Source organism: Aethalodelphis obliquidens, unplaced genomic scaffold (assembly GCF_003676395.1).
Source record: "Aethalodelphis obliquidens isolate GAN/ISIS:26980383/991018 unplaced genomic scaffold, ASM367639v1 scaffold8, whole genome shotgun sequence".
NCBI classification, from domain to species: domain Eukaryota; kingdom Metazoa; phylum Chordata; class Mammalia; order Artiodactyla; family Delphinidae; genus Aethalodelphis; species Aethalodelphis obliquidens.
The window spans coordinates 57,649,724-57,670,838 of NW_020837952.1; the positions used below are offsets into that span (position 1 = coordinate 57,649,724).

Below are 21,115 nucleotides of genomic sequence, written 5' to 3' on the forward strand. Positions count from 1 at the left end.
TGTCACCTGGACGCGAAAGGCGCGCGCTATGCGTGATGACGTAAGGGGCGTTGATTGGGAGCGGGAACAGGAGCCTGCGCGTGTGCGGCGCCCCGCCTTCTGCCCAAATTGATCTCTTCATTACGCTCAAGGTAGGTAAGAATGGGGCTGAGTTTTGTGTTTGTTGCTCTCTGCCAGGGCTGGCTTCATTTTGCTTTGCCCACACAGCCTTGCGCGTCCCCGTAGCCTCATCGTGGGGCAGCGTCAGCCAGAAGTGTGCGGACCCGAGGGGTGGAGACGGCCTCTGATCCCTGTTCCTTCCTCCGAGGGGAGGCGCACCCGGCCTTGGAGGCCCGCCTGCGTTTGAGACCCCACTGGGCATAGCTGGCTGAGGAGTTGGGGGAGATTTGGGGGCGGGATGAGGACAAGTGGGTCTGCTAAAGGACGCAGTACACTGGACCGGGAATCTCTCAAATCCAGATGATGCCGGAGCTCTTTCGCTCAGGCCCGTGGCGCAGGCAGGCTGGGCAAGTGTCGCGGTCTTCGTACTGCCAGGAAGCTCCGTAGCCGCCGACGAGACCAGGAGTGGCATGATAAACAGTACAAAAGAGCCCATTTGGGTACAGCCCTGAAGGCCAACCCTTTTGGAGGTGATTCTCATGCCAAGGGAATTGTGCTTGAAAAAGTAGGGGCCAAACAGCCAAATTCTGCCATCAGGAAGTGTGTCAGGGTTCAGCTAATCAAGAATGGCAAAAAAATCACACCCTTTGTACACAATGATGGTTGTTTGAATTTTACTGAGGAAAATGATGAAGTTCTGGTTTCTGGATTTGGTCGCAAAGGTCATGCTGTTGGTGACATTCCTGGAGTCTGCTTTAAGGTTGTCAGAGTAGCCAGTGTCACTCTTTTGGCCTTATACAAAGGCAAGAAGGAAAGACCAAGATCATAAGTTTTGATGATGAAAGCACGATAGTAATAAATTTTCATATGCCAGATGATGCTGGAGGCGGGACTGGACCTCCAGGTCAGGCTGCCCCAGCACACCCGTCAGAGAGGTCATTACGGGCCACTGGCCCTGAATTGTCCCTAAGGGATAGCTAAGGTGAGACTATTTCAGGAATGATCCCCATGCCCTTTTACCTTGCATCTCAATTACCAAGCTCTCCAGGCAGCAGGATCCAGCATCCACGTTCCTCAGCAGTAACATGTAGCTTTTAGGACAGACCTCAAAGAAGCCTAGGGGTCGATAACTTTTAGGTTTAAATTTGGTTGTTACTGATCTCCACTTTCTTTCATCTTGTGAGCAGTAACCAACATGTCAGGGTGGGAGTCTTATTACAAAAATCAGGGTGATGAGGAAGAAGAAGATCAAGAGGAGGGCCTTGAAGAAGGTGGTAAGTGACTTTCATTAACATGTACCCTTGTGTGTGTGGAAGAAAGACTTTCCCTACTTGTCTCTGCTGGGTGATCTTTGCTGTCTTGTGGTCCATGCTTCTCTCCCCAGAGAATCTCCAATACTTTTCTCCCTTTGAACTTTGCAGAGCTACCCTAGGCTCTTTTATTCAGGTCCTACTCTAGTTTATGGAACATTCCTAGCCTTAAACTTTTGCTGGACACTGGTAGATTGATCTCCAATAAATGACCCTGAACATTGGTATCCTGTGTCACCTTAGGTGACTCAGGTAAGACCCTTCCTCACCCAGGAAAGTAGTTTTCCTCATTCTTGGACCTCAGTGTAAAAATGCTTTCACCCTTCAATAACTGCAGCAACCAAAGAGTATACATTAGCAACACAGTTACAAGAGTCATTCCCTCACCTAGCCTGCAGGTTTGGGAGTATATGTTCAGACAACACAGTAACACATAGGACAAAGGAAGAGAAATAAGGGGTGCCTGTACTCTACATACTGGTTAATTTAAGTCCTGGGTAGAAATTTTTAAAGTATTTTTATTTTTTAAAAGTAGGAAAAATATATTTTTTATATATTTTATATATTTTTTATATTTATTTTTTTATTAAAAATATTTTTTATTTATATAAAAAATAAAACAGAATTCAGTAATGTATGTAATCTACCACCCTAACACAACCACTACTAGCATTTTGGCATTTTGCATATTTCCTTCATATATCTTTCTTTATATTTTGTAACTATATATAGTTTGTTTTTGTCTGATTTTTTATATGGTTGTAATCATAGTGCATATATTTTTTTCATTTTAATTTACATTTTCAAAATTTACATCTTCAAAAAGAATTTTAAACATATATACATAGTTTTGTGTTCTGCCTTTTTTTCTTACTGTATTATAGATATATCTTTCCATGTAACTGCAAATATAGCCTCTATAAATCATTTTAAATATGCTATAATTTGTTCATTCTACCTTTTGTTGGACATTTTAGTTTTCAGTTTCTTTAATAAACAACATTGTGGAAATTTTTGCATAGGGTTTTTCCATATTTTATTTTCTTAAGATAGATTCCTAAGAAGTAGAGTTCACTGGCTCAAGGTAGAATTTTTGTTTAAGGCCCTTGACACGTATTGCTGTATTGCTTCAGAAAAGATGGGTAATTAAATTTACTGCATTAGGAAGCAGCATCGTCAAAAAGGGAGACAACCAGATATTATATGCCGTTTTATGAAAAACTCAACATCACCTATAATGTAATCATGCCAGAAAAAAAAAACCAAAACCCAAATCCAATGAAGCCTCTCTAGGTCCTTAGTAGAAAAGACAGAGGACTATGTTAATCTACACCAAAAGAATGCAGTCAGCAAAATCCAGAAGGTGGAAAACTATATGACATAATATCCAGGTTTTTCAGCAAATAAATTATGAGACAAAAGACAGAGGGGGTATCTACAGATTATAAGAGGCTTTAAAAACTTTTGTTTTTTTTAAAGTCAAAACCAGTGTTTAGGAATGTTGGCTTGGATGATTATAAAGAAAAAAATGAAGTGATTACCAAAAGTCAGGATGGTGATTACTCTTGGGAGGAAGGTGGGTGTTAAAATTGGGAGGCGACCTGGAGAGGGCTTCTGGGGTGACTGGCAAGATTCAATTGCCTGATGTGCATGGTGGTTTTAAGGGTGTTCACTTTTTTTCTTGTTTTTTTGGCTGCATTGCGCAGCTTGTGGCTTGCGGGATCTTAGTTCCCTGACCAGCAATTGAACCCGCGCCCTTAGCAGTGAAAGCATGGAGTCCTAACCACTGGCCCACCAAGAAATTCCCTAAGGGTGTTCACCTTAGGGAATTCCTCAGATTATAATTTTGCTTAATGGGCTTTTCTCTATTTGTTTTATTTTATTTTATTTTTATTCTTTTTTTTGAAATTTTGGGGTTTTTTTTTTTTTTTGACATGCTTATGACGGATGATTTAATTAATTAATTTGGTTGTCCCGGGTCTTAGTTGCGGCAGGCAGACTCCTTTTTTTTTTTTTTTTTTCCGCGGTACATGGGCCTCTCACCGTTGTGGCCTCTCCCGTTGCGGAGCACAGGCTCCAGACGCGCAGGCTCAGCGGCCATGGCTCATGGGCCCAGTTGCTCCGCGGCATGTGGGATCTTCCCGGACCCGGGCACGAACCCGTGTCCCCTGCATCGGCAGGCGGACTCTCAACCACTGCGCCACCAGGGAAGCCCTGGCAGGCAGACTCCTTAGTTGCAGTTCAGCAGCTCCTTAGTTGTGGCATGTGAACTCTTGGTTGCGGCATGCATGTGAGATCTAGTTCCCTGACCAGAGGTCAAACCCTAGCCCCCTGCGTTGGGAGTGCGAGTCTTAACCACTGCACCAGCAGGGAAGTCCCTCTGTTTGTTTTATATGAATAATAAACATGATAAATATAAAACAAGGGCAAACATTTCCTTCTATTTTTTTCCCCATAGGAGATTATAAATATTCAGGAAGAGATAGTTTGATTTTTTTGATTGATGCTTCTGAGGCCATGTTTGAAACTCAGGATGAAGATGAGTTGACTCCTTTTGACATGAGCATCCAGGTAAGACTACCTTTCATTTAATTAAGCAAACAACAAAAAGTATCAACACCACTTTAAAAAATATGGAGACTTCCCTGGCGGCACAGTGGTTAAGAATCCGCCTGCCAATGCAGGAGACATGGGTTCAATCCCTGGTCCAGGAAGATCCCACATGCCACGGGGCAACTAGGCCCATGTGCCACAGCTACTGAGCCTGTGCTTTAGAGCCCGCGTGCCACAACTACTGAAGCCTGTGTGCCTAGAGCCCGTGTTGTGCAAAAAGAGAAGCTACCGCAATGAGAAGCCCACGCTCCGCAACGAAGAGTAGCCCCGGGGCTTTCCTGGTGGCGCAGTGGTTGAGAATCTGCCTGCCAATGCAGGGGACACGGGTTCGAGCCCTGGTCTGGGAGGATCCCACATGCCACGGAGCAACAGGCCCCGTGAGCCACAATTACTGAGCCGGCACATCTGGAGCCTGTGCTCCGCAACAAGAGAGGCCGCAACAGTGAGAGGCCTGCGCACCGCGATCAGGAGTGGCCCCCACTTGCTGCAACTAGAGAAAGCCCTCGCACAGAAACGAAGAGCCAACACAGCCATAAATAAATAAATAAATAAATAAATAAATAAGGCAAAATTCCTTTAAACAAAAAAAAGAGTAGCCCCCGCTTGCCGCAATTAGAGAAAGCTCACACGCAGCAACAAAGACCCAACGCAGCCAAAAATAAATAAATAAATAAACTTAAAAAAAAAAAAAAGAGTAGCAGTGTTGGAGAACAGGCCCATTTTATTTTGGGTTTGAACTTCCGACCCTGGGACTACACTGCTTCCACCTTCTGTGTTAGCCCTGGTAGCAGAAGTGGGCTCCTCTTTCTATAGAGATGTCAGTGTAAAGGAAGGAAAGAAGTTCCAGCTATTATGGTGTGGAGATGAGTCCTTTTGTAGTTGAGTATTACCTGTGGTTGAAAAAGATTATTACAACAAAAAGACAAACAACCCAATTTAAAAATGGGCACAAAACTTGAATATACATTTCTCTAAAGATGTACAAATGGCCAAAAGCACATGAAGAGATGCTCAATATTTTTAGGTATTAGAGAAATACAAATCAAAACCACAATGAGGTATCATACCCACCCACTAGGACTGCTGTAATTTTAAAAAAAAAAGAAAGGGACAATAAGAAGTGTTGACAAGGATGTAGAAATTGGAACTCTCATACATTGTCGGTGGGAATGTGAAATGGATCAGCTGCTGTGGAAAACAGTTTGGCAGTTCCTCAAAGAGTTAAACGTAGACTTACATGAGCCAGCAGTTCCCCTCCTAGGTGTTTACCCAATTAAATAAATAACAGCTACTCAGATCTTGATTCTGCCACTTACAAACTGTATGATATTGGAAGAGTTGCTGAAGCTCTTGATATGTTTTCTCATCTGTAAAATGGAGATAATAATAGTACCTACTTTGGGCTTCCCTTGTGGCACAGTGGTTAAGAATCTGCCTGCCAATGCAGGGGACACAGTTTCGAGCCCTGGTCCGGGAAGATGCCACATGCCGTGGAGCAACTAAGCCCGTGCGCCACAACTACTGAGCCTGCACTCTAGAGCCCGCGAGCCACAACTGCTGAAGCCCGCATGCCACAACTGCTGATGCCCACGCACCTAGAGCCCCTGCTGCGCAACAAGAGAAGCCACCGCAGTGAGAAGCCTGTGCGCTGCAACAAAGAGTAGCCCTGGCTTGCTGCAATTAGAGAAAGCCTGTGCGCAGCAACAAAGACCCAGTGCAGCCAAAAATAAATGAATAAATACATTTATTAAAAATAAAAAATAAAATAATAGTACCTACTTTGTCAAATTGTTATGAGGATTAAATATTTTTACTTTTTAAATTGAGGTATAATTCACATAACAAAATTAACTATTTTAAAGTATACAGTTTTAAGGTATTTAGTCATTCACGTCATGCAATAATCACCACCCCTATCTCATTCTAAAACTTTTTCAGTGGATATACAAAATGTTTATATATACAGTAGAATATTAGTCATAAAAAGGAATGAAGTAGTGATACATGCTACAAGGTGCATGAACCCTGAAAACATTACATTAAGTGAAAGAAGCCAGGCAAAAGGTCACATGCTGTATGATTACATTTATATGAAGTATAGAATAGATAGTCCATAGAGAATGCAGGTTGGTGGTTACCAGGTGCTGCAGGGGAGGGAGCAACTGCTTAATTGGTATGGGGTTTGCTTTTGGGATGATAAAAATGTTTGGGAACTAGATAGAAATGGTGGTTGCACAACATTGTGAATGTACTAAATTGAACACTGAATTGTTCACTTTAAATGATTAATTTTGGGGCTTCTCTGGTGGTGCAGTGGTTGAGAGTCCTCCTGACGATGCAGGGAACACGGGTTCGTGCCCCGGTCTGGGAAGATCCCACATGCCGCGGAGCGGCTAGGTCTGTGAGCCATGGCCACTGAGCCTGCGTGTCCGGAGCCTGTGCTCTGCAACGGGAGAGGCCACAACAGTGAGAGGACCACGTACCACAAAAAAAAAAAAAAAGATTAATTTTGTTATGTGAATTTCACCTCAATTAAAAAGTTTAGTATTTCTTCATAGAGAAGAATTTTTAAGAATTTATTGTACATCTCATTTCTCATATTTCTGGAGTTTGGAACCAAACAGAAGCTTCTCATATCCTAATTTGTACACAGACAGTTCTTGCAATTGACAAGTCAGAATATCTTGCATCTAAAAAAAGAATTAATAAAAACAATTCTTAACTTTAAAGCAGTGGTTTGCAAACTTTAACCTACATCAGAATCACCTGCAGGGCTGTTGACACAGATTGCAGGGCCTTACCCTGCAATCAGAATTTCTGATTCTATAGGTCTAGAGGAGGGACCAAGAATTTGCATTTCCAACAGAGCTCCCAGGTGACGCTGATGTTGTTTGGAGATCACTCTTTGAGGAGCACTGCTTTAACCTTTTTTGGACCATGGACCTCTTTGAAGATGTGATGAAGGCTATGTACCCTCTCCCCAAAAAGATACAGTTCTACATGTAATTTGAAAGGGTTCATGAAATGCTAACGCCTAGAGAACCCAGAAGCAACTGTAGTATTATGTAGTGAATAAGTGAAACATTCACCGATGAACGTAATGTATTTGATAAGGAGCAATGAAAAAACATTTTCTAAAATTCTATTTTAGTTTGTGTGTGTGTGTGTGTGGGTGGGGAGGGGTGGTTAATAGTAGAACCTAAAGAAGCCCTCACTGGGACTTCCCTGGCAGTCCAGTGGTTAAGACTTCCACTGCAGGGGCACAGGTTTGATCCCTGGTCAGGGAACTAGATCCTGCATGCTATAACTAAGATCTCGCATGCCGCAACTAAAGATCCTGCCCAGCATAGCCAAATAAATAAATAAATATGAAAAATAAATATATAAACAAATAAATAAAAAGAAATGATTGCTTGCCATGAAGATAACTGTCAATGACTAGACATACCATAAGTTCTGCATTTAAGGAGAGAATTGCTATGGAGGAAGGCCAGGTAGAGTCTCAAGCAGGATATGGAGGGAGGTCACCATTGTTGGTTTATTCCTCAGTTTTGCAGAATCAGAAACTTAATTTTGTCAGTACCCCCAGAATTATAGGCCACCAGGACTGACCACTTATGAGACACTGATTTACTAGATATGGCTTTAGTTTATATTTCCTGGAATACTGATGTGTTTAATTGTGTAATTAGGCAAATTTTATTTCAAAAGTTGCTTTTAGTAGGTATAGATTTATTTTCCATTATTTATTAATGTCACATATACTAACATTCACTTAAACCTTTTATATATGTAATTATTTTATATATGTAAATTTTGTTTCTTGGTATCAAGCTACTTGAGGAAAAGAGACTTCCCTGGTGGTCCAGTGGTTAAGACTTTGCCTTCCAATGCAGGGGGTGTGGGTTTGATCCCTGGTCAGAGAGCTAAGATCTCACATGCTTCAGGGCCAAAAAACCAAAACATAAACAGAAGTAATATTGTAAAAAATTCAATAAAGACTTTAAAAATGGTCCACATTAAAAAAAAAAAAAGCTACTTGAGGAATGATCAAATGGCCTGTTCAAACTCAGCCAATTAAGTAAGTGACATCATTGGGACTCAAATCCACGTTTTCCGATTCTAGTGCTGGGCTTTTATTGATTTTTATTTCCCTATAGCAGAGTTTCCTTCCAGAGTATATACATGTTTTTTTTTTTTTTTCGGTACACGGGCCTCTCACTGTTGCGGCCTCTCCCGTTGCAGAGCACAGGCTGAGGACACGCAGGCTCAGCAGCCATGGCTCACGGGCCCCGCCGCTCCGCGGCATGTGGGATCTTCCCGGACCGGGGCACGAACCCGTGTCCCCTGCATCGGCAGGGGGACTCTCAACCACTGCACCGCCAGGGAAGCCCTACATGTTTTGAATTCTCTGATTTCTTATTGTAGGGACTGCTTATATGTCTGTTGTATACTTAACCACACTTTGCTTTGTGTTATACATAATATAAATGACCATCACCCTCACTGGATTATGAGTTTCCTGAAGGTAGGGGTCACGCCTTACTCTAATGCCATGTACAAATTCAGCAAATATATATTGAGTGCCCTACTATGTGTCAGGCACCTGTGGAGCTTAAGTTTAGTGGTACGTAGTTAAATATTAATTGAAATTTTATGTTTGTTTTTTCAGTGTATCCGGAGTGTATACACCAGTAAGATCATAAGCAGTGATCGAGATCTCTTGGCAGTGGTGTTCTATGGTACCAAGAAGGACAAAAATTCAGTGAATTTCAAAAATATTTACGTCTTGCAGGAATTGGATAATCCAGGTCAGTAGTATTCTAAGATCAGCTTTTCCCTTACATGAGAAGGTCACTAACATGCACAAAGGGGGATGTGAAGAAGGAAGCAGATAACATCTTGACTGGGAGTATGCTTTCCTGCACAAGGGGGTTCTTACTGGGGTGTAGACTTTTGTTATGTGGGTTAAACAGCTCTGGGTGAGAAAGAGCTTCTGTTAGTCTTGTAAAACACTTATGCTGTTCTGACTTTTCTGCCCATTTGACTCCCTGTCTCTGATCAGGTGCTAAACGAGTGCTAGAGCTTGACCGCTTTAAGGGGCAGGAGGGGAAGAAACATTTCCAAGACCTAATTGGCCATGGATCTGACTACTCCCTAAGTGAAGTACTGTGGGTCTGCGCCAACCTCTTTAGTGATGTCCAGTTCAAGATGAGCCATAAGAGGATCATGCTTTTCACCAATGAAGATGACCCCCATGGCAATGACAGTGCCAAAGCCAGCAGGGCCAGGACCAAAGCTGGGGATCTCCGTGACACAGGTCGGCATTCCCCTGTTCTTTTATTTTATTTCTTTGGCCGCATTGTGCAGCTTGTGGGATCTTAGTTCCCCGACCAGGGATCGGACCCGTGCTGCCTGCAATGGAATCGAGGAGTCTTAACCACTGGACCTCCAGGGAAGTTGCCCCCTGTTCTTTTAACTTGGCACTTAATTTTTTTTGCTTTTTTATAGCTGATGTCAAATAGTTGCTTTTCACCCTTCAGAGTAAAATGACACAATATAGTGAAGCTGGGGGAGACCCCTATGTAATATTCCCAGTGAAAATGACCAGGCCATTAGTTGTCTGAAGGGCTCTACCAGAGGGAGCTTTTCTTGACTTTAACGCCACCACAAATGGTGGTTATTTGAATAAGTTGTCTGAAGTCATTAGAGCAGCTGATCCCCTTAACCACTTTCTCTAAGTCCTGAAAATGTTTATAATCAATCTAGTTCTTTGGGAGCTTTTAACAGCATATTTAAACTTAACTGAAAAAAATTCTCCCTTGCTGGAAATTGTTTCCCCTCACTTTTGTCTATCCTCACTCCAGGTATCTTCCTTGACTTGTTGCACCTAAGGAAACGTGGGGGCTTTGACATATCCTTGTTCTACAGAGATATTATCAGCATAGCAGAGGATGAGGACATAGGGGTTCACTTTGAGGAGTCGAGCAAGCTCAAAGACCTGTTGAGGAAGGTTCGCGCCAAGGAGACCAGGAAGCGCGTGCTCTACAGGTAGGCACTAAGCCCGGGTCAGCTGCCCACAAGGCCCCTAACTGATCATAAGCAGTGCATGGCTTTGACCTCCCTGGCTCCTTAACTCTGGGCTGTACCACTGCCTCACTGTTCCTCTAAAAAAAAACTTGCTTTATTTCAGGATAGCACAAGCTATTTGCTTCTCTTTCTCTAGAAAGAGCTGGTATGCTGTTTCTCCAAAATAAAACAGCTCTCCACTCCTTTGGGGTAAACAGTTGCGGCTAACGGTATCCTCAGTTGCACTCACTAGGACATTGTCTGTTTTCTTCTCCTCTGTAAATTGGGGATAACGATAGTACCTGGTATAGAGCAAAAACTCAATAAATTTTAGTTATTATCATTGTTGTTAAAATTGTGTTATTCTAATTTCTTATAAACTTGAGACCAATAAGAACCAGGTGGTTGGATTATCTTCCTTTAGAGACCTTTGACATTAGAATCCTAAGGCCGCCTCAGTGTTTCTTCCTAAAGAGCATCAGACTTTCATTTTAGACTAGTTTCCTCAGTATAGAGGAATAAGACCCTTGGTAGTTTTTGAGCTGTTTTCAAGAGATTACTGACAATTCTACTAGAAAACCCATGAAATTAAATATTTTAAGGAAACCATGAAGCAGCTCATTGCTACAGTTATAGTTTTGTCATTGTTCTCCTTTTCCTCCCAGAAACTATTTCTCTTTCCTCAAACAATTACCCTGTCACCTTTTCTCCTTCCTGAAATGGTAGAATATTGTTACTACTATAATTTGGAAATCTACACATATTGGTGGGAGTGGCAGGGGGGATAAAATGGTGGTTAAAAGTAGATTCTAGAGTCAGATTGGCTCAGATTCTAGTCCTCTGCTGTGTGACCTGGGGTAAATCATGTAACTTCTCTGAGCCTCAGTAAAATGGGAGCAAAAATGGTCCCTCTTTATAGGGCTGCTGTGATGATTAAATGGAATAACATAGTAATTATAAACGTTAGCTATTCTTACTATTTTGTGAAAGAGTCATTATAGGATACTTGGTAGTAATAATAATAAATTGGAGCTATTTGAGAATTAATTGCCTAAGGCTTAGAAAATTATTACACTTATTCTTGCTATAATAAAATAATAGAATTATTTTATTGCATAATTATTATGTGCCAGGCACTGTCCTACGTTCTTTTTTTCTTTTTTTTGTGAATTTTAGAATTTTATTTATTTTTTATACTGCAGGTTCTTATTAGTTATCCATTTTATACATATTAGTGTATATATGTCAATCCCAATCTCCCAATTCATCACACCACCACTCCCACCCCTGCCACTTTACCCCCCTTGGTGTCCATACGTTTGTTCTCTACATCTGTGTCTCTATTTCTTTCTTTCTTTCTTTTAATAAATTTATTTATTTATTTTTGGCTGTGTTGGGTCTTTCTTGCTGCGTGCGGGGCATTGCGGTGCGCGGGCTTCTCATTGAGGTGGCTTCTCTTGTTGCGGAGCACAGGCTCTAGGGTGGGCAGGCTTCAGTAGTTGCAGCACGTGGGCCCAGTAGTTGTGGCTCGCGGGCTCTAGAGTGCAGGCCCAGTAGCTGTGGCGCGCAGGCTTAGTTGTTCCGCGGCATGTGGGATCTTCCCGGACCAGGGCTCGAATCCGTGTCCCCTGCACCGGCAGGCAGATTCTTAACCACTGTGCCACCAGTAAAGCCCTGTGTCTCTGTTTCTGTCCTGCAAACCGGTTCATCCGTATGTCCTAAGTTCTTTGTTAACATAATTACCTCATTTAATCTATAAAAACAGTGCTTTGAGTTGGGTTGAAACCTACCCATTAGTAACATTTATTAACCTTAAATCATTTCAGGTGAAGTTTAACATAAGCAGCTTGTTTTGTGCTGTGGGCTTTCACATTTTCCTTTCCTTGGTATGACACAAACCACATGATGTTATACTATAATTCTGTCTTAACTTAGAGTTATGACATTTTCAAGGTCGAAAGGTACCTTAGTTTATAGATGTGAACATTTAATATGGGGTGGGGGGACTAACCGATTGGCTCTTTTGGTTCAGAAATAGAAGCAAGGTCACTTGAAGCCTGAGGCCAGAGTAGACCACATTGACCAGTGCTTTTTCCCAGGATACTAAAATTTAGAGGGCACAACAATTTAAAAAAATTACTTTTGCAGATTGTGCAGTTTTTAAATTGGTTACATTTATTGTCAGCTCTCCTTCAGCAGCCTTTAAACAACTGTGTTTAACACCTAGTAAGCCGGAATGATTTAAAGTAGGAAGCCATCAAATGGGTGGTGTTATTACTGATGCCCATCTGTTACTAACACTCATCTCTGGGGCACATCATACATTACCAAATTGTACCATACCTACCAGGTGCTTGCTCCAGGAACCTAAAATTTCTAGTCAGGGCTCTGTCCCAAACCAATGTTCTTTCTACTGTGTGAACCAATATACCTTTGAATTAGCTATAACTTGTTTAAACATGTTCTCTTCTTTAAAGTAAATACTGCTAAACATTCTACAACAGTGAAGATTCGGTTATTAATTTAAGACTTTTCTTCTTTTGGGATAAAGGTTTTAAAGCTATAAATTTCCCTCTGAGCACTGATTTAGCTGCATCCTATACCTTTTGATATGTTGTGTTTTCACTTTCATTCAGTTCAAAATCATTTTAAATTTCCCTTGTGGTTTCTCCTTTGACCTCCTGGGTTATTCAGAATTGTATTGTTTACTTTCCAAATATTTGAGGTTTTCCCAGATTTCTCTCTGTTGTGGATTTCTAACTTAGTTCCATTTGGGGTAAAGAACATATTTTGTATGATAGCAATCCTTTTTATTTTTTTCTTTTTGGCTGCACTGCACAGCATGTGAGATCTTAGTTCCCTGACCAGGGATTGACCTGTGTCCCCTGCAGTGGAAGCGCAGAGTCCTAACCACTGGACCACCAGGGAATTTCCAATTTCAATTTTTTTAGATGCATTTAGACTTGTCTTGTGTCTCAGTATATGGTCTATCCTAGAGAATGTTCCGTGTGTGCTTGAAGAGAATGTGTAGCACAGGTTAGTTTTCTGTTCTGCCTTTTTTCCCCACAGTATTGTATTGTAAATATTTTTGCATGTTGTCTTTATTATAGAACACATTTTCAAGAGGTCCTATTTGTGCTGAAGATGTTGATATAAATACTCTGGAGCAAAATGTTATAAAGGAAAAGTACCTGAGCTTTGAATCAGACATACGTGAATTTGAATACCAGTTTTCATTAGTTGTATGTCTTTGGGCAAGTTAGATAACATCCCTGAGCCTCAGTGTTTTCATCTGTAAAAATGACAACAATAAGGTTATTGGGTAGCAAGTAACAGAAACTGACTCTTGACTAATTTCAGCATATTAAAACAAAATCCTGAACAGGGTGGGTAGTATAGGAACCAGGGTGGCACCAGGAATCTAGAAAATAAAAATTATTGACAGTGTCTTTGGGGTACCACTGTCAGCAAGCATCCCCTCCAACCGTGTCCTTTCTTGGTCACTGTTTAAGACCCACATTCTCAGGAGAATAAGTCTGATGGCTTGAGCCTGGGCCAGATGTGCCTATCTCTTGGTGAGGGTAAAGCATAGCACCTGGATGAACATTTTCCTAAAACTGCAGTGGGACAAGGGTGGTTCCCTAAGAAAAATTGGGGTTTCATTGTTAAAATAAGAGGGAAGGTATAGTAGACAAGCAGAAGCAGCAGATAATATAGTACTTATAGGATTATAATGATGATTAAATGAGAGAATAACTGTAAAGTGATTTAATAAATTGCTAGGCTCTATTTAAAAAATCATTATTTTTATCACGGTACGTTCTTTATCATTATTTTAAGGAGTTAACAATACATTCTGAGACTAATATTGTGCAATATAGACGCTGAGATGTATTACAGCAAACTCCATTGTATTATTAAAAAGCTTTATATTTGTATTCGAAAAGCTTAGGTTATTGGAGAGAATAAAACAAATCAGGGCTTGGGTGCCATGAATGAATTTTAGATAGGAAAATATACTCTTTCTGTCCAAATTAAAAAATTTTTCTCTCCTTCAGGTTGAAGCTTAAGCTCAACAAAGATGTAGCGCTCACTGTTGGCATTTATAATATGGTCCAGAAGGCTCTCAAACCTTCTCCAGTGAGGCTTTATCGGGAAACAAATGAACCAGTGAAAACCAAGACCCGGACATTTAATGTAAATACAGGCAGTTTGCTTTTGCCTAGCGACACCAAGAGGTCCCAGGTAGGTCTCTGCCTTCTTACTGAATTTTGTCCTGTTGAAGAGTTAACAGGGAGGGGAAGACATGATCAGCCTAACTAGTTAAATAACTTTCATGGGTGCATCTTTCTAGCCAAGCTAGAAAGTTGTTGTCATTACCCTTTGGAATATGGCATCTAGATCAGTAATACCTTGGGAGCTAGAAAGTTAGAGCCAGTATTTGGAAGAGGTGTCAGTGAAAACTTCAGCCCTCGATCAGCCAGCACATGCTACTCTGAGTCTTAACAGTCTAATTCCAGTACAGTGGCAGAAATTGTTTTATAGTTAACTAGGGAGATGAGCTAGGGAAAGAAAGTGTGTTAGGTGTGAAGTGCCCTCGTTTTAGGGAAATTTTTTTTTTTTGCCAAAGTAACCAGTTTTTCCTGTGCCTTGAAATGATACACTCATGCCTTTTTTTTTTTTTTTTTTTTTTTTTTTTGCGGTACGCGGGCCTCTCACCATTGTGGCCTCTCCCGCTGCGGAGCACAGGCTCCGGACGCGCAGGCTCAGCGGCCATGGCTTACGGGTCCCGTGGCATGTGGTATCCTCCCGGACCCGGGCACGAACCCGTGTCCCCTGCATTGGCAGGCGGACTCTCAACCACTGCGCCACCAGGGAAGCCCCCCTCATGCCTTTCTTAATCTGAAAGACATACTAAGGATGCAGAACATTCTCTCTCCTCATCCTCTCACCTTTGTTCGATCTATAGAAGGATTTTTTTTAATTGAAGTACAGTTGATTTACAAAGTTCTGTTAATTTCTGCTGTACAGCAAAGTGATTCTGTTATACATATATATATACATTTTAAATATTCTTTTCCATATGGTTTATCTCAGGATATTGAATGTAGTTCCCTATAGAAGGATTTGATATCTGAAATTAAAATCAAGTGAGTCATCCTTCCTTTTTAGTTATGCAAAACGTGGGAGAGCGATTTTGCCTAAGTTCAGGACCTAGAAGGATCAACTAAGTGACTAAAATTAAATATTATTTTGATTCAACCCTCGAGATGTCTTTTGGAGCACAAATTTCAGGCCAGAGTGTCTTGCCCTACTTTTCAGGAGGAGAAGACGACAAGAAATTTCTCCTTCCATTTTGGAAGTAGCTAGTTTTCCATGTTGGTTTATTCATAGGCAGTAGCTCTTCCGGTTACTAAGTTTCTTTCTTGATTAACTGTGCCTACAAAAAGTCTTAAGGGCTCTGTTTTTGTTTATAAAACCCAAATTTGACCTTTACTAAGTTCTGTTACTAATCACATATTTAGGATCCAAATGCAAATGTTAAAGTTTGGAAGTAGTATGTGTGTATGTGTGTGTGCGTGTGAGCCTCCTACACTGAGACCTAGCACAATACCTGACGTAGGTCCTCTCAATAAGTAGGTAAGGTGTGAGCATCCTTTGTGTGTCAGGGATGATGCTGAGGGTTTAGTACACATTAAATGAGGGAAGGAACAAATGCCTGAAGAGCATGGCCTTTAGCACCAGACAGATGTGGTACAGTTCAAAGCCCAATTCGGTTGTATACTCTGGAGCAAGTTACTAACTGTAGAGCCTCAGTTCACTCATCTGTAAAACAGAGTTTTTAACATTTACTGCCTAGGATTGTTACAGATGATAAACTGGGTGGCAAAAGTAAAGTGCCTGGCTGGCACTCAATACATGTCAATTGCTGTTGATAGGAGGAAGATGCCTCTGATGAGCCCTCTTCCTGCTCCTTAGAAGAAAGCTGATTTTAACTTGCTAGGGTCATATGGCAACCATTTCGCATCTCTGTGTATCCTCGCTATGTGGCCCTCGTTGTTCCCCTCCTATAGACCTATGGGAGTCGTCAGATTGTATTAGAGAAAGAGGAAACAGAAGAGCTTAAACGGTTTGATGAACCAGGTTTGATTCTCATCGGTTTCAAGCCCTTGATAATGCTGAAGAAGCACCATTACCTGAGGCCCTCCCTGTTCGTGTACCCCGAGGAGTCCCTGATAAATGGTAAGGGGCATAAACCAGGGATAAACGAATAAGCCACGCAGAAGGCAATTTACCGAGCAGCATTCCTAAATGGCTGCTGCTGGAAACTATACAGGATGTGTTACTGGGTGTTTTGAAAGTGTTTCACGCTCAAATAAATTTTGGAAATGTGGGACTAAACAAAGTTAAAGAGATTTCTTTAGGAACTATAATATACTGATAGCATTGTGAATATCCAGGAGGGGATATGGAATTAGCATATTTAAAACTTAGTTGCTATGAAATTCTTTCTTTGAGGCATCAGATAAAGAGTTCGGGAAAAACTAAAAAACAGACCTGGCTTCTTCCCTAGTGTTGCGATTAAGGATGATATGAACTTGGCCATTGGGTTTATTTGTGCTGTCCAGACCTATATTCCTCTGTGCTATAGCTAATGAACCTCCCAGATCTGACCTGACTGGTTTTCATTAGCAACTAGGGCTTATGTCATTAGCCTAATGATAGTAAAAGTGAACTGACAGTAATAATTCACACCCCTAAATGGAGTATTTGAGGTGCCCTTTCCTTTCTCTTCCTTTCTATGCCTCTGCTACCCTCACTTTACCCTCACCTCTGGGTCCATCACCCCTGAGCTATCAAAGTATCATAAATGCTTTTAAGAAAATGTGAGAGAAACTGTAGGTTTATAACGTGGGCTAAGAAAGGAGGAGACATCTTTAGGATATAGATCCCTGGGATGTTTGTTTTCCAGGGAGCTCAACCCTATTCAGTGCTCTACTCACCAAGTGTCTGGAGAAGGAGGTCATGGCAGTGTGCAGATACACACCCCGCCAGAATGTCCCCCCTTGTTTTGTGGCCTTGATGCCACAGGAAGAGGAGCTGGATGACCAGAAAATTCAGGTGACTCCCCCAGGTATGTGAAAGAGATAATTTCAGTGCTTCTGAACCTTGCTTAGCCTTGGAGTCATTCCTGGGATACCAACTCAGACCTGCTGAACCAGAGTCTCCAGGAGTGGAGCCTGGGAAATGTGTGTTTATAAGATTGCACAGGTGAATTTGATGAACAGCCAGGTAAGTCTGTCAAATATGGTTGTGCAGTGCACAGCATGTACAACTGTACAAGGCAGCTCTGCAGCCAGGGTTGAAAATTGACTTCATAGGGACTGTTTGCAGGTTACTGGCATAAGTTCATGCAGTCTCACTGCTGACACATTCTTTACTAAAAACCATTGTTTGGTACCCTTGTAATATTTAATGGTTGGTTTATCTCTTGTGTACACCAAAGCAGTGAGGTATCATGGAATGACTGTGGTTTTTTTTTTTTTTTTTTGCGGTATGTGGGCCTCTCACTGTTGTGGCCTCTCCCGTTGCGGAGCACAGGCTCCGGACGCACAGGCTTAACGGCCGTGGCTCACGGGCCTAGCCCCTCCGCGGCATGTGGGATCTTCCTGGACCGGGACACGAACCCGTGTCCCCTGCATCGGCAGGCGGACTCTCAACCACTGTGCCACCAGGGAAGCCCCTTTTTTTAAAAAAATATTTATTTATTTATTTGGTTGCACCGAGTCTTAGTTGCAGCAGGTGGGCTCCTTTGTTGTGGCTCTAGGGCTCTTTAGTTGCGGCTCCAGGGCTCCTTAGTTGCGGCTTCAGGGCGCCTTAGTTGCGCCTCACCTGCTCCTTAGTTGCAGCATGCGAACTCTTAGTTGCAGCACGCATGTGGGATCTAGTTCCCTGACCAGAGATGGAACCCAGACCCCCTGCATTGGGAGTGTGGAGTCCTATCCACTGCGATGCCAGAGAAGTCCCATGACCGTGGGTTTTGAAGTCACACTTGACTTTGTCTTACACTTATGTGTCTGAAAGCTCACTTTCTTTTGTTTTAGACCCTTCTCTGCCACCTGTTAGTTGGCCAACTTGGGCAAATAATTTTTTTTATTTTTATTTATTTATTTTTTTGTGGCCTCTCCCGTTGTGGAGCACAGGCTCCAGACGCGCAGGCTCAGCGGCCATGGCTCACGGGCCCAGCCGCTCCGTAGCATGTGGGATCTTCCCGGACCGGGGCACGAACCTGTGTCCCCTGCATCGGCAGGTGGACTCTCAACCACTGCACCACCAGGGAAGCCCTTGGGCAAATAATTTAACCTTTCTGTTTATGTTCCTTATCTGCAAAGATGAGAATTCTGGAACACCTTTCTCTCAAGGTCAGTTCACATTTGAAATAAGTTAATAAACAGATAAGTGCCTAGCACAAAGCAGCCAACAGATGACTACTAGTCATCCTTCTTTTTAAAAAATATTTATTTACTTATGGCTGTGTTGGGTCTTTGTTGCTGCGCATGGGCTTTCTCTAGTTGCGGTGAGCGGGGGCTACTCTTCGTTGCGGTACATGGGCTTCTCACTGCGGTGGCTTCTCTTGTTGCAGAGCACGGACTCTAGGCACGCGGGCTTCAGTAGTTGTGGTGCGCGGGCTCTAGAGCGCAGGCTCAGTAGTTGTGGTGCACGGGCTTAGTTGCTCTGCGGCATGTGGGATCTTCCCGGACCAGGGCTCGAACCCATGTTCCCTGCACTGGTGGGCTGATTCTTAACCACTGCGCCACCAGGGAGTCCCATCCTTCCTCTTTAGCCATGCTAATAAAAATTATAAAGTAAGTCTTTGAATGCGTTATATTTCCAACCCTGGTCATGTGAATGCTCAGGAACACCTTTTATGTCAGTTCTGACGCTTTGTCTCTCAGCTCTGTGCTGATGAAGCAGAGGCTCTCCAAGCCCCATTTCTCCTTTGCCAGCGGGCTCTCGGTGATGCTCTGTCAATAGTGGGTGCTAGAGGGAGACATTAGGGCCATGGAGAGCTAAGAGACTTCCTCTTGCTCAGTGCTGTTGGCATTGCCAGCAAGGGCTCTTCACCTGGCAGCAGCAGTGGGTTCCAGTCTCTAGATTTTTCAGTCTTTCTAGAGCCCGTCAGCAACTGGACAGGGTCAGGCTGGTAACCGTTACCTCTTCCCTTCTAGCACATGGTGGGGACTGGGGAGCAAAGGGGAGAGGTTGAAGCTCGGAGGAGGGGCCGACAGAGTTGGATGTAGCCCTCCAGGGAGGGGCACTGTCCACCTGGTTCTGGGTGTATGGAAAAAGCTGGTGGCTGAAAGCTGGCTGGGGCGACACTGGCAGGAACAGGAAGTACCTGAGAAGGAAGGAAGAAGTCTCCTTTCAGGTCCCCCTCTGGAGACTCCAAAGGGAGTCTGCTAGGCAGATGCTAACGGGAATCAGCTGGTAAAGGAGAAATGGGATTTGCAGGGTCCTAGCTCCAGCAGCACAGCACGCAGAAGGGTGAATTGGAGCTGAGAAAAAAACGACAGCTCAGGAGACTTCCCTGGTGGCACAGCGGTTAAGAATCTGCCTGCTGATGTAGGGGACACTGGTTCGAGCCCTGGTCCGGGAACTAAGATCTCACTTGCTGCGGAGCAACTAAGCCTGTGTGCCGCAACTACTGAGCCCGTGTGCCACAATGAGAGAGAAGCCCACCGTGCTGCAACAAAGAACCTGCTTGCCTCAACTAAGACCCAATGCAGCCAAAAATAAAATAGATTAATTTTTTTAAAAAAGGAATTAAAACGATAGCTCAGTGACTGAAACCTTTCGTTGAGTCAAATCTCCGGAAACGTATTTTTCTTTCTTCTTCAGGCTTCCAGCTCATCTTCTTGCCCTATGCTGATGACAAACGGAAGGTGCCCTTTACCGAAAAAGTCATGGCAAACCCAGAGCAGATAGACAAGATGAAGGCTATTGTTCAGAAGCTCCGCTTCAAGTACAGGTGAGTGATGGGTCATTCACAGGCTTTCTTCTGGAACTGCCTCCTGAGTTGAAGGTCGTACTGGAGATTTGAGTTAAGCATAAACCAAGAGAATGTGATTGTATCCTTTTCCATTAACTGATAGATAATTAGTCTTTAGAAGCTATAGGGAGAGTGGAAGTTCTTTTATTGAAGGCTCTGGAATTGTGCTAAGGGTTCACAGCTGGTTGACCTGCTGTGTTGTGCTTAGAAAGCCAGGTTGGTTAGTTGAACAAGCTCCGCAAAGCAGCAGTAAGGAGAAGATTCTTGGTTGGCCTTCTCCTTGACTGTTTGTTGTCACATGGTGAGTAAAAGCAAGTAAATCCAGTGTAAATTGTCATGGGGTTGAAGAAATGATTATATAATGCACATAGACCATCTCCCAGAACCCGCATAAGGTGACACCAAACGTAATTTTTTTCACATTTCGTCTTTTGTCTCTGGGCTACTTCCCTAACTCTTCCTACCTGTGGGCAAAGTGACCTTCTTTCTCCAAAGGAAACCTCCTGGTGTAGTCCTTTGTTGGGCAAATGGAAGCATTGTTAAGGTTCTACCATGTGCCATGCACTGTTCTAGATACAGCTCCAACAGTATCTCATTTATTCTTCATGAGAACCCTGAAAGTTTTGGTGCCCATTTTACAGGTAAAGAAACTGAGGCTTAGAGGAGTGAGGCAGCTTGCCGAGACTCACCCACCTAGAAGGAACTGGAGCCAGGATTCAAGTGTAGGACTGTATGCCTCTAGATTCTTTCTGTTTTTACTTTCATGTTCTATCGAGTATGGGAAGAAAGAATAATCAGGTTCGTTGTCTCCTCACCTCCCACCATCCCTCTGTTGTGTTTTCTCTGTACTTACCTCCTCTGGCCCTGCCTCCTCTGTTTCTGTCTCTGTCCACAGCTTCCAGTGACAGACAGGTGGGCAGGTATTGTTTTGCTTTAAAATTTGCTTCTGGATCCCTAGCATTGGACAATAAAC

The 21,115-nt window shown here is 42.8% G+C and overlaps 1 protein-coding gene and 1 pseudogene across 6 annotated transcripts in view; both read left to right on the forward strand.

Annotated features, from left to right (window-relative positions):
- The first annotated feature begins 92 nt into the window (after positions 1-92).
- XRCC6 (X-ray repair cross complementing 6) overlaps positions 93-21,115 on the forward strand; it is a 29,506-nt gene continuing 8,483 nt past the window's right edge. Inside the window, exons 1-11 of one of the 6 annotated variants that reach the window (XM_027107817.1) lie at positions 93-131; positions 1,287-1,373; positions 3,868-3,980; positions 8,695-8,833; positions 9,088-9,342; positions 9,890-10,073; positions 14,150-14,336; positions 16,166-16,334; positions 17,065-17,226; positions 18,485-18,514; positions 19,992-20,121. In XM_027107817.1, coding sequence (XP_026963618.1) covers positions 1,295-1,373; positions 3,868-3,980; positions 8,695-8,833; positions 9,088-9,342; positions 9,890-10,073; positions 14,150-14,336; positions 16,166-16,334; positions 17,065-17,226; positions 18,485-18,514; positions 19,992-20,121 — 1,448 coding nt within the window. In that variant the 5' untranslated portion in view covers positions 93-131; positions 1,287-1,294. Of the gene's footprint in view, positions 132-516; positions 630-1,286; positions 1,374-3,867; positions 3,981-8,694; positions 8,834-9,087; positions 9,343-9,889; positions 10,074-14,149; positions 14,337-16,165; positions 16,335-17,064; positions 17,227-18,484; positions 18,515-19,991; positions 20,122-21,115 lie in introns of those variants that run through there. The other 5 variants (XM_027107816.1, XM_027107820.1, XM_027107819.1 and 2 more) reach the window with 5 other exon arrangements.
- Positions 464-972, forward strand: LOC113620350 (40S ribosomal protein S23 pseudogene; annotated as a pseudogene).